The 16,240-nt window shown below is 46.2% G+C and overlaps 1 protein-coding gene and 1 pseudogene across 5 annotated transcripts in view; one reads left to right on the top strand and one right to left on the bottom strand.

Moving 5' to 3' along the window:
* The first annotated feature begins 725 nt into the window (after positions 1-725).
* Positions 726-1,250, top strand: LOC107382548 (rho GTPase-activating protein 8-like; annotated as a pseudogene).
* A 4,331-nt stretch (positions 1,251-5,581) lies between these two features.
* The window catches only part of phf21b (PHD finger protein 21B), a 62,803-nt gene continuing 52,144 nt past the window's right edge, over positions 5,582-16,240 (bottom strand). For all 5 annotated transcript variants that reach the window (XM_070552275.1, XM_070552364.1, XM_070552318.1 and 2 more), the window contains 7 exons: positions 16,038-16,114; positions 15,905-15,959; positions 12,303-12,325; positions 12,037-12,195; positions 11,900-11,966; positions 6,014-6,117; positions 5,582-5,941 (listed from right to left, as the gene is read on the bottom strand). In XM_070552275.1, coding sequence (XP_070408376.1) covers positions 5,765-5,941; positions 6,014-6,117; positions 11,900-11,966; positions 12,037-12,195; positions 12,303-12,325; positions 15,905-15,959; positions 16,038-16,114 — 662 coding nt within the window. In that variant the 3' untranslated portion in view covers positions 5,582-5,764. The remainder of the gene's footprint in view (positions 5,942-6,013; positions 6,118-11,899; positions 11,967-12,036; positions 12,196-12,302; positions 12,326-15,904; positions 15,960-16,037; positions 16,115-16,240) is intronic.

Genomic DNA, 16,240 nt, shown 5'->3' with positions numbered 1-16,240 from the left:
TTGTCCTGGGGAATGCTGGTGTCTGGCTCTGGATTAGCGCGTCTCAAACGAACTGCAGCAGAGCATCATGGGATTTGTTGTGCTTCAGTAAACTTCATGTTGTTGTGAGGTTGGGATTCTGGAGCTCTGTTGAACCTGGCTGCTGAAACACTGCCACCTGCTGGTTCTCACAGCACATCAAAATACGTGATTGATCCTTTGACCCCTCCATGAGGAGCAGTGGACTGCAGTCACGCCCAGGAGCCACCTTTCAGGGTATCTTCCCCAGGGATACGTGGCACGTGGCCCACGGGTCCTGGGGATTGAACCTTCCAGTCCGTGGACGGCTGCCCAGATTATGAGAAGAATCGCCGAGACTGAACAAATGTCTTCTGATGTTTGGCTTTCAGAACAAGGAAGGAGCATTAAAGCAAACAGAGCTCTGCTGATAGACATCCACGTTTCAGAACAAAGTCTTCCTCATCCTGACCCGTTTTACACAAACCTCCCAAAAAGTCCAGACCCAGAACCCGGGTTAGATCTGTTGGACCTGTTTTACCTGCATTCCAGGTGTGATGACGGAAGGGATCTTCTGGCGTTTGGTTTGTGTTCAAACCATCAAGGACATTAAAACTTTACAGCCTGGGTCAGTGAGGACTTCTGGATTTCACCTGCAGCTGCCGAGGAAATCATTTGTGTAACGTTGTCGTAAAAGGAAATCAAAACCTGGATGTAAAAGTGAAATAATGTCTCAGCATTTTAATGTTGATATTCGGTCCAAACCAGTGAACTTTGACTACTTCCAGGATGTCCACGTTCCCGCCGTGATGCTGAAGACATTTCTCCGAGAGCTGCCAGAACCGCTGCTCACCTTCAGGATCTATGACCAGGTTCAGGATCTACAACCAACCATCAGGTTCTGGACCTGAGACACGAATCCAGTCTCAGCTGTTGGACTTCTCAGGTTTGGAGAGCAGCCTGCGGGCGACCCGGTGCAAACAGATCCTCTTCCTGAACACTTCACTGTGCTGAAATTCTTGCTGTTCTTCCTGCAGAAGATGGTGTGTGATCAGGCCTTGTGCTTTTGTGAAGAGGAGACTGAACAGGTGAGTTGCCTCCAGGTGTCTCAAGAAAGCCTCATAAAGAAGATGAGTGTGTCCACCTGGTCTGGCCTCATCACGGTTCCATCGCTCTGACACCCATGGAGATCCACATCAAACCCTTCCACGCCATGAAGCTCTCGCTGCCCACCTGGACAGGTAACTCCCTGATTTCAGCATCAGAACACTTGAGTCCAGTTCAGGAAATGGGTCAAACCCACACAGAACATTGGCTGCTTCTCCTCATTTAGTTTCCTACTGAGCTTTGACCTTCAGGGTCTGGAGGACATGAAGATGGATCATTTTGGATTTTGTTTTTTGAAGATCTAGAAGTTTTTTAATGTTTAGGTTTAATAAAACTCAAATTTTATAAACATTAATGTGAAAAAAAGGTCAATTTTTAAAATAAATACATGTTCACCCACCCATCTGGTCGGGTCGCGGCCCAGACCTCCCACTCCCCGGCCACTTGGGCCAGCTCCTCTGGAGGAACCAACGTTTCTCCCTGACATCAAATGTCTTTAATGGCATGAAAACGGCCAAAAGTTGTTTTGTTGAAGTCTCTAAAACCATAGACAGATGTCTGTGACCAGGTGAGGCTGCAGGGAAAACGCCTGAACCAAGTCCCGACGTGTGTCTGAGGAACTAAAACGTTGAGGTTAGGTCCTTCTGGCTCTTCCACCTCGGTGATTTTCAAATTGGACCTTTTTTCTCAGTAATTTTCTAATTTAACAATCAAGAGTTTCATTCCTTCCAGCTTGTCTTTAATCAGAAAGAAGAGTTTTGTTCTCTTCTAAAAGAACGTCTGCTCTTCCTCCTTGAATGCTTTCATCACATTTTAACACCATTTGTTACTCTCGCTGAATAAAACAGACCATTTCAAACAAAAATACAAGCGGATCCAAAAAGACTCGAATAGTTTGTTCTTGAATTTATTGATTCGGTTTTCTTGTAAGAACTTGTAGAAAATGTGAGACTACAGTTTAACATCCGTCCATCAGCTCCAGATGCGCCAGCAAGAAAAAAAACTACGTTGGCATATTAAAGACAAACACTTCCTATACACACACAGTCCACCGGGCAGACTCCCAACGGAAACTTCTACTTCTCCTGCATCTACGCACCGTGCCGCCTCATGGCACAACACAACCACAGAATATAAAACAGTTCTGTTCAAATGTGTCGTGTAGTAAAATAGATCTGTTTAAGCGCTGCAGTTTCTCCCAGAGAAGATCTTTTAGAATGGATGAAGAGGGTCTGCGGCGGTGAGGGTTGCTTCTTTGTCCAACTCCAACTGAGAAGACAGGCTGCTGCTGATCTCCATCTAGGTCCAACTTTCAGGTGAGGCCCTGAAATGCACCACGACACATTCCTGTCATCAAAACAGATCACGATGCTTTCACTCTGTAAAGGCAGGCCGTTGTCCTGCAGATGCTCAGGCTGGAGAGCAAGGAGATGGGAATCGGATCTGATTTTCAGGCGTCAGACTGACCAAAACCGGACCAAGACCTCGATCTGAGACTCGGTTCGGAGTTCTATGCACCCGTTCCATCTGATCCAGAGGCCGTCTGGGCAGGTTTGTGGACTTAGATGAGATTATTGCAGCATGTTGTTCAAAGACGGTTCTGCCCGTAATTCTGTCCACAGGCTACTTCTGGGCCCACGGCATGTTTTGGATGTGTGCTTTAGGACCAGGTGGTGTCCTACCCTGACCCTTAATCTGACATCTTGTTCTTGTTGCTGCTGTGGGATTGTGCTTTAGCTGAGCATCTTGCTGTGGTTGGTGGCTTGGGTTTTGTTGACAGCTCCACAGACGGGTCAGAACATCACCGTGTTGGTAGCAGCAGGCCGCTCCAACACGGTGAGCTGGATATGATTCCTAAGAAGTCTGGACACAAGATGCTTTCCTCATATTTGTGCATCCGAGCTGCGCCGCCACGGGCCGCTGGGTACAGTACCAGAAACCAAAAGCTGAAGAGGGATTTCTCTGGACCAGCAGGAAGACTCACAGCTGTTGTTGCAGCTCCGTAGAGACATTCCACCTCTGATTTAAAAAAAGGAACAACAAACACGAAAACCCTGAAACAATGAGAGGCAGTGCTCATCTGTCGCCATTTGAACATTTAAATACAAAAACAAGCGTAAACTGGGAGGTGGCTGGTCCCGCTCGGTATAAAACAAAATGTTTTTGGCATACTTTCCATACTAGATAAGTGGGAGGGGCTTAATGGTTTCACCACATGTCCTGTTTGCTGCCCTGATCACAAAAAAACCCAAGATCTTTTTCAAGACACAGAAACAAGAAGGCAATAAACTCCCGAACCATCTAATCACTTTTACTTTTTACATTTGCATAAATCAGCTGTATGGGTCTCCGTGAGCCATTCTTCACGTGGGTTTGTGGCGTCACGGACATGGAAGTGATGAACAAGAATGTAAAAGTTACACGTTTGGAAACACAATGGGTTGGTCAAAGGTCTCGGTTTCTAGTTTATTACATGTGAGGGTGGTGGTGAGGGTGGTGTTGAGGGGGGTGGTGAGGGTGGTGGTGAGGGTGGTGGTGAGGGTGGTGTTGAGGGGGGTGGTGAGGGTGGTGGTGAGGGTGGTGTTGACGGGGGTGTTGAGGGTGGTGTTGAGGGGAGTGTTGAGGGTGGTGTTGAGGGGGGTGGTGAGGGTGGTGGTGAGGGTGGTGTTGACGGGGGTGTTGAGGGTGGTGTTGAGGGGGGTGTTGAGGGGAGTGTTGAGGGTGGTGTTGAGGGGGGTGGTGAGGGTGGTGTTGACGGGGGTGTTGAGGGGGGTGTTGAGGGTGGTGGTGAGGGTGGTGTTGAGGGTGGTGGTGAGGGTGGTGTTGAGGGTGGTGGTGAGGGTGGTGTTGAGGGGGGTGTTGAGGGTGGTGGTGAGGGTGGTGTTGAGGGTGGTGGTGAGGGTGGTGTTGAGGGTGGTGGTGAGGGTGGTGTTGAGGGGGGTGTTGAGGGGAGTGTTGAGGGTGGTGTTGAGGGGGGTGGTGAGGGTGGTGGTGAGGGTGGTGTTGACGGGGGTGTTGAGGGGGGTGTTGAGGGTGGTGTTGAGGGTGGTGTTGAGGGTGGTGGTGAGGGTGGTGTTGAGGGTGGTGGTGAGGGTGGTGTTGAGGGGGGTGTTGAGGGTGGTGTTGAGGGTGGTGTCTCTGCTTTATGTCAATGATGTGGTCCTCCTAGCTTCATCAGGCTGACCTTCAGCTCTTGCTGGGGAGGTTCACAGCCAAGTGTGAAGCGGCTGGGATGAGGATCAGCACCTCCAAGTCTGAGACCATGGTTCTGGACCGGAAAAGGGCGGCTTGCCAACTCCGGGTCGGGAGAGAGGTCCTGTCTCAAGTGGAGGAGATCAAGTATCTCGGGGTCTTGACCACGAGTGAGGGAAGGGTTAGGGTTAGATTGACAGGCAGAATGGGGCAGCGTCTGCAGTGATGCGGACGCTGAACCGGTCTGTTGTGGTGAAGAAGGAGCTGAGCTGGAAAGCCAGGCTCTCCATTTACCGGTCCATCTACCGCCCAGTCCTCACCCATGGTCATGAGCTTTGGGTAATGACCGAAAGAATGAGATCGCGGATACAAGCGGCCGAAATGAGTTTCCTCCGCGGGGTGGCCGGGCTCAGCCTTAGGGTCCTACTGGAGGAGCTGGTGGAGGACGTCTGGAACTCCATAGTTGGGATGCTGCCCCCGCGACCCGGATAGGCAGAAGGAGACGAGACGATTACATTTGGTGTCAATAACCTGCACCTTTATGACTGAATGACGATCCGGTTGGCCTCACTGTTCCTACATGTTCTATAACAACCTGTGGGAAATGTTCTCCAGAGGTTTCAGGCTCAGGCTGGGGGACAAAAGTTAAAACTTGTTTGGACAAAAGCTGCAAATCTGAAAAACAAGCTAGCATTTAATCACAAACACAAAACTCTCGCCCCTCCTGGCAGCTGAGTGGAGAACCTCCACACCAGCGGTGTTCTGGAGGTAAATACGAGTGGTGGAAGTGCGGTGGTTGGGTGAGCCCGACAACTGGACGTTCCAGTGGTTGGTTTCAGTACGAAGCGTGTTATTGGTGGAGGTTTTTAGACACGTGACAGAACCATTTGATTAGTTTTATCTCCACAACATATTTATAGCTATACTACGTAAGAAGATGTTGAGAGAGGAAACATGTTTGAAGCCAGCTTGTTTTCCATTTTTGCCGTAGTCGCTTTAAAGCAGTATGGAGCTGTCCGCGGTCCTGAAAGGTTCTGGGTTTCTGCAATTTTAGAAGTGAAACTTGTTTTTGATTGTGACCAGGACATGATGATGATGATGATGATATGGTCATCCCCTCCGATACTCCAGACATACAATTACCAACAGGCATGAAAATACTAAACTCTCCTCTAGAAGCTAGTTTTCTGTAGTTTTGTCTTAAATATTCTGACTCTATTAATACTGAAATTCTGTTTTTGTTTGAAGGCTCGTCTGCTTTTGAATCAGAAACTTCATCCTGAACTCATTTGGCAGAAACTTTGTTCACAAGAGGAAAAGAACCAACATCTACTGGATTACATCAATGCTTGTTTCCGTAGCAACGCTGGACCCTTATTATATCATAAATACATTAAGGCAAAGAATAAATAGAAAATAACTTCAAAAATCTCATAAGCACTGGAGGTGTTGGGTATCAGAAACACTTTTAGTTTGTGATGTCATCCTGGGTCAGCTGTGTGGCTGACATGGCGCTGGTGGATTTGATCCAAGGCTGGGTCGTCATGGTGACTTGGATCAGTGTGATGAGTGCTTTGAGACGATCGAGGGATGCCTGGGTGTCTCTTTGCTGTCCCAGGAGCCTCTCACGCTGATCGACGCAGAACTGGAGACAAAAAACAAAGAACTGAGTCGCCGCCTGTAGATGAAGGTCGGTGAACGTCAGCAGCACCATTACTTTAAGTGTCTTATTGAGCCTCTGGTCCTGCTCTTCCAGGTGAGCACACTCCTTCTTCAGCTCGTTGTTTCGTTTCATCAGCCGCCTTTTTTCCTCCTGCCTCACTGCACACACACACACACACACACACACACACACACTTATTGTTACCACCACACCCATCGCATCGTGATGAATGTGTAATTAAAGAGCAAGTCACCAACATATGTTTGCTGATAAACTGTATAAACGAGTGTCTAGTCGTGCTGTAGACACGCGTAGTCAATCTTAGTTAACATTTAAATATTCTGCCTAAAACTGTTGCTGTTTCACTGCATTTAAATTTAAATCTGCCATCGCTGTTGGCTAAGAGGTACACAACGACATTAGCTGGTACATTATGATGTCACAATGTCATTGTGAGCCTGTGTGTGTGTAGTTGACAACGGCTCCGCCCTCTTGATCTGCCAGGCAACAGCATTTGTTGCATTTTTCAAGCATGAAGTGGGAGCGAAGTATGAAACTGGTAGGGGGTGACTTGCTCTTTAAAAGTCCTATATTATATAAAATCCACGTTTGGAGCTTGTGACGATGTGATTTTGTTATTTCCTCACCCCAAAGTGGATTTTGGCCTCACACATGCTTTTTCCTGTTTCAGCTGCTTCTTTCCTTCTGATCTGCAAATTGTTGCTAAGCTATTGAGTTCAGCTGGATCAGGTTATTGCTACATTATCATGACCCACTCCTCCCCATCTAGGTAGTCTCAAGTCCTGATCCCTTCTCCTTTGGACGGTAAACACTAACACCCACTCTCTACATGTAGCTAGCAGGGAGTTTAATCTCCACAGTTGTGAAAAAGTGATTTCTATTCATATCTAGCCAGCATTTTAAAACAACGTGGGCTACATTGATAATTAGAAAACTTTTTGGGGAAAACCTGGTCTAATGCGGAGAGACGGCATCCATCCCTCTTTGGATGGAGCAGCTCTTCTTTCTAGGAACATGGCCAGTTTTATTAGTCCTCCATGACAACCCAGGGTCCAGACCAGGAAGCAGAGTCGTAGTTTAACCCACCCCTCTGCAGCTTCTGTACTGTTACCCACCCACTACCCCATAGAGACAGTGTCCTGCCCACGGCCAAAATCACACAGATTAAATATCAGGCTTAATAAAGCAAATCATGGAAATCTCATAAATATTAGAACAAATTCAACTGAGCAGAAAACTAGAAAAATTAAATGTGGGTTGTTGAACATTAGATCCATTTTTTCTAAGACTTTGTTAGTTAATGACTTGATTTGTGATAATCAGATCTCTTTGCTCTCTCTCACAGAATCCTGGCTGCAGCAAGAGGACTATGTTAGCTTAAACGAGTCGACTCCTTCAAATTATTTAAATCATCATATTGCTCGAAGTACAGGGCGAGGAGGAGGAGTGGCAACCATTTTTCATTCGGACTTATTAATCAGTCCCTTACAGATTAATAGTTACAGTTCATTTGAACATCTTATTCTTAGTTTTCCTAATCCAGATTGCAAAACTGTAAAACCACTCTTGTTTGTAGTTTTATATCGTCCACCAGGCCCTTACTCTGAGTTTTTGGATCAGATCTCTGATTTTTTATCTGATTTGGTGCTAAATACTGATAAGGTCATTATAGTGGGGGATTTCAACATTCATATGGACATTGAAAATGATAGCCTCAATGTAGCCTTTAGTAATATCTTAGACTCAATTGGTTTTACTCAAAGAATACATAGCTCCACCCACTCCTGCCATCATACATTGGACCTTGTGCTGACTTATGGCATTGAGTGTGAGGAAATAACGATCTTTCCACATAATCCAGTCCTCTCGGACCACTTTCTGATAACCTTTGAGTTTTTTATAACTGAGTTCTCGAGACATGAAAGTAAATTTCACTATAGTCGGTCTCTATCTGACAACGCAGTTGCATCTTTTAAATCAACTGTTCCATCTTTACTGTCCTCAGCATCTCAGAGGAACGTAGCAGAGGGCAATATTCTCAGTTCTAACCCCTCACAAATTGATGCCTTAGTTCATCATGTTAATTCCTCTTTACGTGTGGCATTAGATGATGTAGCCCCTTTAAAAAAGAAGGTAATTAGGGACAGGAAGTTGGCTCCCTGGTTTAACTCTCATCTACGAGCCTTAAAACAAAACTCTAGGAAATTGGAGAGAACATGGCGCTCTACGCACCATGAGGACGCCTACCTATCCTGGAAAAATAGTCTTGTGCTTTATAAAAATAAGCTTCAACAAACTAGAACTGCTTATTTTTCAGCATTAATTGAGGAGAATAAGCATAATCCTAAATTTCTTTTCAGTACAGTTGCTAAACTTACGCAGAATCGTAGCTCTGAGCCATCTATTCCCTTAGCCCTCAGCAGCAATTACTTCATGGGATTTTTTACAAGTAAAATTAATTCTATTAGAAACAAAATCTTTAGCATCCTCCCTAATGCGATTTCTTCTTCCTCAGTAAGTGAGGCAGCTTCAGAGGTGACTGTAGAACCTCATCTGTGCTTGAACCGTTTTGATCCAGTTGAGCTTTCAGAGTTATCAAAAATATTAGCTTCATCTAAACCTTCAACTTGCATTTTGGATCCAATCCCAACCAAATTATTTAAAGAAGCATTTCCTTTGGTTACTGCCCCCATTCTAGATATAATCAATCTATCCTTAGTAAATGGGTATGTACCACAAGATTTTAAGGTTGCTGTAATCAAACCTTCACTTAAGAAGCCTTCTCTGGATCCAGATGACCCAATGAATTATAGACCAATATCTAACCTTCCATGTTTATCCAAAGTCCTGGAGAAAATAGTGGCCATCCAAGTATGTGAGCATTTAAACACTAATGATCTGTTTGAGGAATTTCAGTCTGGTTTTAGAGAGTATCACAGCACTGAAACTGCATTAGTGAGAGTTACAAATGATATTCTCATGGCCTCAGATAAGAATCTTGTGTCTGTTCTAGTCTTGTTAGATCTCAGTGCTGCCTTTGACACAGTTGATCACAATGTTCTTTTAGAAAGACTTGAACATGTTGTAGGGATCAAAGGAACAGCGTTAGGCTGGTTTAAATCCTACCTGTCTGACAGATTTCATTTTGTAAATGTACGTGACAAATCTTCTTCATACTCCAGGGTTACTTGTGGAGTACCACAGGGTTCAGTGCTTGGAACAATTATTTTTACTATAAATATGCTCCCAATTGGTAAAATCATTAGACAGCATGGGATAAACTTCCACTGTTATGCTGATGATACTCAGTTATATTTATCCATTAACCCTGATGAACCTAATCGGTTGGGTAGATTACAGGCTTGTCTTGAGGACATAAAACATTGGATGACTCTAAACTTTTTGCTTTTAAATCAAGACAAGACGGAAGTTCTCATCTATGGACCAGAGATCCAGAAAAGGAAATTGCTTAGCCAGTCACCTGACCTGAATGGCATTACATTAATCTCCGAGAACAAAGCAAGGAACCTTGGTGTTATCTTTGACCAGGACATGTCATTCAAATCCCAGGTTAAACAGGTTTGTAGGATTTCCTTTTTCCACCTTCGGAATATTGCTAAGATTAGAAGCATCCTTTCCAGGAGTGATGCTGAAAAACTAGTTCATGCATTTATTACATCAAGACTGGATTACTGTAATCCATTACTCTCAGGAAGTCCACAGAATGTAGTTAAAAGTCTTCAGCTTGTCCAAAATGCTGCAGCTAGAGTTCTGATGAGAATTAAAAAGAGAGATCATATCTCTCCTGTCTTAGCTTCCCTACATTGGCTACCTGTTAAATTTAGAATAGATTTTAAGATCCTTCTTCTCACATATAAAGCTCTTAATAATCAAGCTCCATCATACATCAGTGATCTGATTGTTCCATATGTTCCTAACCGAGCACTTCGCTCTCAGACTGCAGGTCTACTGGTGGTTCCTAGGTCTACAGTTCTGTAGATGATGCCATCAACATGGCTCTACACTTCATCCTGCAGCATCTGGACTCCCCAGGTACCTACGCCAGATTATTATTTGTGGATTTCAGCTCTGCCTTCAACACAATCTTCCCAGACCTCCTCCAAGACAAACTGTCCCAGATGAACGTTCCTCACCCCATCTGCAGGTGGATCACTGACTTCCTGACAGGCAGGAAGCAGCAGGTCAGGCTGGTAAAGAATGTCTCTGACCTGCAGGCCAGCAGCACCGGTTCCCCTCAGGGTTGTGGTACGCTGGAGCTACCACCAGGGACAAGAAGAAGCTGCAGCGTGTTGTGTGCTCTAGGAAGGTCACTGGCTGCAAACTCCCCTCCATACAGGACATGTACGCCTCCAGGACCATGCAGGTATGCAGGTCGGATCACAGCTGACACGTCTCTGACTCAGACCGTCTCAGACCAGAACCTCTCACCACAAGAACAGTTTCTTTCCCTCTGCTGTTGGACTCATGAACGACAGTCCTAGAGCTGTCAACAAACACCATGTCATAAAGGCATGAATGTGTTCACATGTTTATGTTTCTGTGCTTAGCAGACGCTTTTACCCAAAGCGACTTACAATTATTTTTTAACCTATAGGGCATGTTGTGATCTGTGGGGGAAACCGGAGGACCCGGAGAAAACCCACGCATGCATGGGGAGAACACGCAACTCCACGCAGAAAGGCGAGTTTTGAACCTGCGACCTTCGTGCTGCGAGGCAACAGTGCTAACCACTGCGCCACCATGCAGCCCATGTGCATGTTCACATGTGCACTTGGCACTAGAATACCTCAGGCTGATGATGATTTTGTTGTGAGTTAGTCTGACCTGCGGCCGCATGTCTTGGACACTTGGGTGAAGAGAGGGGCGGAGCTGTCAGCTGACCACTTCCTGGTTGTGAGTTGGCTCAGATGGTGGGGGGGGGGGGGAAGCGGGGCAGTCGTGCCAGGCCCAAACATATTGTGAGGATCTGCTGTGAATGTGCTGTCGGAAGGAGCTTCAGTTCCCCCTCTGACAGAACTTCCAAAGCTTTCTGGGGGAGGTGGGGGACACTGAGTCCACATGGCCTTGTTCCGTGCCTCCATTGTTGAGGCAGCCGACCGGAGCTGTGGCTGCAGGGCCGTCGTGCCTGATGTGGAGGCAACCCTCGAACCGCTGTTGGACACCAGCGGTGAGGAATGCTGTGGTAATGTTGTGAAAGGCTAACAAAGTTATGATAAATGACCCGCACTTGTGTAGCGCCTCTCAGAGTAACGACTCCAAAGGGCTTTACACTACAGTGTATCATTCATCCATTCACACACTGATGGTGATGAGCTACGATGTAGCCACAGCTGCCCTGGAGCGCCCTGACAGAGGCGAGGCTGCCGAGCACAGGCGCCACCGGTCCCTCCGACCACCACCAGCAGGCAAGGTGGGTTAAGTGTCTTGCCCAAGGACACAAGGCTCTCTGTCTAGAGCCGGGATCGAACCTGCAACCTTCTGATTACTGGAGATCAGGTGTGTTGAAGCAGTGATAAGACTAAAACCTGCTGGATACCGGTCCTCTAGGACCAGGATTGGGCACCCTTGTGTTTAAGCCTTATGCTCCAACCTGGGCCCTCAGGTCCACGAACCAGAACCTTCTAGATCGTTCTTTCTAGGCCGTTGAAGCCCAACTTTGAAATGGATTTCCTCTACCCTTGCCGGTACTGATGGCGTTGGCACCTTTACAAAACCTGTTGTTTACCTAAATCTTGTGTTTTTATTGTTTCATTTTGTAGTTTGACTTGTGATCATTTTATAATTTTATGACTTTACCCTTTTTTATCTTTGCGATGCACTTTTGATGATTCTGCCCGTGAAGCTGTTAGTTTAGACACAGACACCGTCACTATGAAAGAACAACAAACTGAATGTCACCTGTCTTGTGCGTAACGTAGGACTGAACAACGTTCTGAGGCCATGACAAGTTCTCCTTGTTCAGAACCTGAAACACAAACAAGTTTCAGCTTCATGTTCTCATACCAACACCAGGGTGAAGCAGGCCAGAGTCACACCTTCTTTTGACACTTGGGGCAGTACCAGGGGCTTCTGGGGGTGCTTCTCAAAGGTGGGTGGAGGCAGCTGGGATGGATGGCTCGGGGGCAGTTGTAGCAGAGCTGCAGCTCTCCATCCTCCTTACAGACGAAGCAGCGCTCGTCGTGTTCCAAAACCTCCTGAAACAAGACAGTCAGCTGTGTTAGTGGAGCACACACACGCACACACACAACACACACACACACGCACACACACACACACACACACACACACCATACAAACCTACCTTCCAGCATAAATCCTCTGAGTCTAGCATGTGGACGAAGCAGAGCAGGGTTAATACATGTCAGAGGCATTTACATCGTAGCCCTTCACCACCAGAGTGTGAATGGATGAATGAGAGCGTTGGAGTCCTCTGGCTCTGTAGGGTGCTATACAAGCGAGGTGATTTCTCATTTAGGAACAACGACTCTCTGAACTAGATCCTCGCGGCTGCAGCTGTAGTAGAAACGCTGCCTTGTGGGTCAGAAGGTTTTCATGTGAAGCTAATCCAACATGTCTGCTCTGACTTCTGCATGGATGAACTAAAACTCCACTCAGATCTCAGGTTTTACAACACTTAGTTAGTTAAAGCTCTGCTTCACTGCGAGATAACGGTCACAGAACATGAATGCAGTTTCCTTATGCACTGCTGTTCACACCGACTGCTGAACATCTGCACACATCTGCTCCCACGAGAACACCAAATGATTAGGGGTGACGATGGCAGAGGAGTTTAGTGCTCACCCCGCTGTAGCGCACCCAAAGGCCAAGTATTCACATCAAAACTGACCAGAAATGATCTGAACTTAGCAGACAAACTGCGTCACACACCCAGGGACGCACTGCAGCTGTCTGGCCTCCAAACCAGAAGATCAAGCATCTACGACCTCGTAACAGAATAAGTGCTGGAAGACGAGGCTTTCTGCTCTCTCTCTGAATCACCCTAACCCTAGCTTCATAAGCGACTGTACAACTTTACAGGTGCTCTAGTCAAACGTGTTGAATGAACAAGATGTTTAAATCAGATGTTTGAATAATCTGTGCTTAAATCCATGAATTTAAAATGAATCTTGTTCTTACAACGATCCATTTACATCACAGATGAGTGTGTGTTTGATTTAACACGTTAATCGTTGTTTACACGCATACACATCACCATAAGATACTCATTAAGGTTAAAACATCTTTGTATCTGAGGAGGGCGTGGCTTTCTGACGGATGTTGGTAAAAACTCAGAAACGTGTCACATTCTGATTGGCCAAACTCGACCAGACATCATAACAAAGTAGTTTAATAAACAAGAATTACTTCCTGATTCATTCAGTTTCCAGCTGACTCTCGAACCGGCCAGATCAGGAAAGAGCCAACCTCCTTTGACCTTAAGTCTAAACCTGTCTGCGACGCTGCGAGTGATGATGACACAACAGCTCTTTTCAGAGCTGCTTCTACTCAGACATCCACCTTGGACACCTGACCTGCAGACCCGGGTTGCATCTCATGGCCGGGGAAGCTGAGCTCAGAGGAAGCTACTAACTCTGAGTATCGTGGTTTCGACGTCCGGTGACCTCACCACTCTGACCGCAACCCTCCGGACCGCCGGGAGCAACTGATACCAGGGTATCGTACGCCTGCATACTGGAGTCTGATGAGGTTTATAAATAAACAACTCTCTAGTTTACAACAAACAACAAATTCAGACACACACAACGGTTGCTACAACACCTAGCTTCCATCACTACACCTCACATCCTCCACATCACCTCTCATTATTCATATCTTGTCACGTATGAATTATTAGTGTAGGAAAATAATTAAATTCATTTTATAAACTACATGCTGACTCAGTCTGAATGAATACGAAGTGTGTTTATGATCCCTGAAGAAGCAAAGAACCCGAGAATCTTCTGATGAAACATTCAAAGATCAATCAGGTTAATATTTCATATTTATATGGAATATCACTTCTTATTGGTCATAATTAATATGTATTAATTACTACAAACCTCTGGTCACTTTGCTTCTTTTGAAATGTAGCTGATTAAAGCAAGCAATTTATTCATAAAGCACTTAACATTGACATAAGTGCTGAACACTAAAAATAACATAACAGATACCATAACAACAATAAAAACAAATACAAGCTTAAAAAAAGCTAAACAAGTGTCCCTGCTCACTCCTGACTGAACGCTAGCGAATAAAACTGTTCTGAAACGAGTCGTAAACACCGCCGGCGATGGAGCCAGCCTGACATGAGGTGGGAGGTCATTCCAGAGTCTTGGTGAAAGACGGCTCCATCTCCTCACGACTTCAGTTTTGACCAACAGCAGCTGATCTGCAGATCTGAGGGAGCGAGATGGGGCATGAGGCCGCAAGCTCGCCTCGTTAGCATGGGGAGCAGAGCATTCAGCTGCTCTGCTCCCCATCTCTGGAATTCTCTTCCCCCAAAAACACTGACAATAACGTTTGAAGTATCAGGCTGTGAGGCTCGTCATTCGGACATCACTTCTGTTTGCTTCACAGCCAGACGGGACACGGGGAGGAAAGGCTAGGACTAGATCAGCGTTTCTTCATCTTCATCAATAAGGAAGACTCGGAGGTCAAAACAAGACCTAGAGAAACTAATTCATGTGTTCATCTCCAGAAGGCTGGACTGCTGCAACCATCTTCTAGCAACAGCGGTGAAACAAATGCAGCTTACTCAGAACGCTGCTGCTAGAGCGTTAACAGGAGAACGCAGCACATCACTCCTGTTCTTAAACCCGTAACTGTTCACCAGTAAACTACAGAACCCACTCAAAGTGGCTTTACTATCGTCTCGTCTATAAATCTGTACATGGCATGGAGCCAAAGTACATGTCGGCTCTCCTTACAGCATCTACACCCAGCAGGGCTCTGGGACCTTAGGAATCAGTCAGCTGGTAGAACCGGGTCAGAACCATCAGGGCGAAGCTGCTTTTAGCTAATAAGCTGCTCACGTATGGACTCGGCTTCCTCATCACCTCAAACGGCCCCGACTCTAGCAGTTTTAAATCAAAATGAAAAAGCTTCGTGTCTCCATCAGCCTGAGAGCGCTTCTGCTGCACCTTCTGCAGCGTGACCACGCCTAACCCTAACCCTTTAAGAAGTTACTATCTGCATTTCTTTGTTAGATTTACGGTCTTCTCGCTTCTGTAAAGCACGTTGTGTCTGAAAGGTGCTCTACAAATAAAGCTGCCTTGCCTTGATGTCATGGTGTAAACGTGGTTTTTGCCCAAGAAGTAGAAAATACTGATGTAGAGAAGCACGTCTGGATAAAACAGAGGCTGTTGTCCCGTTCTCAGGAGGAATTTAAAAGTCACGTTTGTTGTTTTACAAGTTTCAATCCCTTCCTTGTTACCCGACTCAGATCCTTTATCAATCACGTGATCGGGCTGGATATGCGACGACGTGATTGGACCGGAGCATCCCTACAGTGAACTGATACCCCGTCAAAAACAACACTAAAGCTGGTAAAAATACCGTTTGTACTGTGGAATACGCTGGCTGTACCTAACTGAAACACGTGTCACTTCCTGTCCGGCTCATGCCATTTCTGTAAGTTCATGGCGCTCCACATGTGTCATTTGGAAAAAATAGACTCTGGATGGAAACTTTCCGGAGCTCCAGATCCGTGCTGCAGCCGGTGTGAATGCTCTGGTTAGATTCAATGATCTTTTGGTCGATGTGAAGGCCATACGGACCGCATTCGATGGGACGGACTTCAGGCCCAAACTCTGAGTCTGATATCCTTTAAACTCAACCCAGTGGTGGAAGCTTCCGGTCTACCACCATCACGTCCTGCGAGAGAACAGCTGGGTGTGCAGTTACCTGGAGTCGACAGGTACAGTGAGCTGTTCAGGTAGTGCGACGGTAGCCGTTTCCTCTGCGCAGAAACAAAAAGAGCCAGAACTGATTACTAGAATGGCCCCTGACCTGTTGCAGGGCTCAGAGGGGTTCTGACCTCGGGCTCCAGAAAGCTGCTGTAGGTTGGGTTGGCCGTGCTCCTCCGCTTCCTCTCCTGTCTCCTCACCTGGATCTCTGATCACACCCAAAAGCAGAAAGGGAAGTGTATTTGTGTCAAGCTGTCTCGGAATCTACATCCGAACAACAACATGGGTTATACACACACACACACACACACACATGCACACACACACACGCGTA

Source organism: Nothobranchius furzeri, chromosome 1 (assembly GCF_043380555.1).
Source record: "Nothobranchius furzeri strain GRZ-AD chromosome 1, NfurGRZ-RIMD1, whole genome shotgun sequence".
Classification (NCBI taxonomy): domain Eukaryota; kingdom Metazoa; phylum Chordata; class Actinopteri; order Cyprinodontiformes; family Nothobranchiidae; genus Nothobranchius; species Nothobranchius furzeri.
The sequence above is the reverse complement of the archived record's forward strand: the minus strand, read 5'-3'. Positions and strand labels throughout refer to the sequence as shown.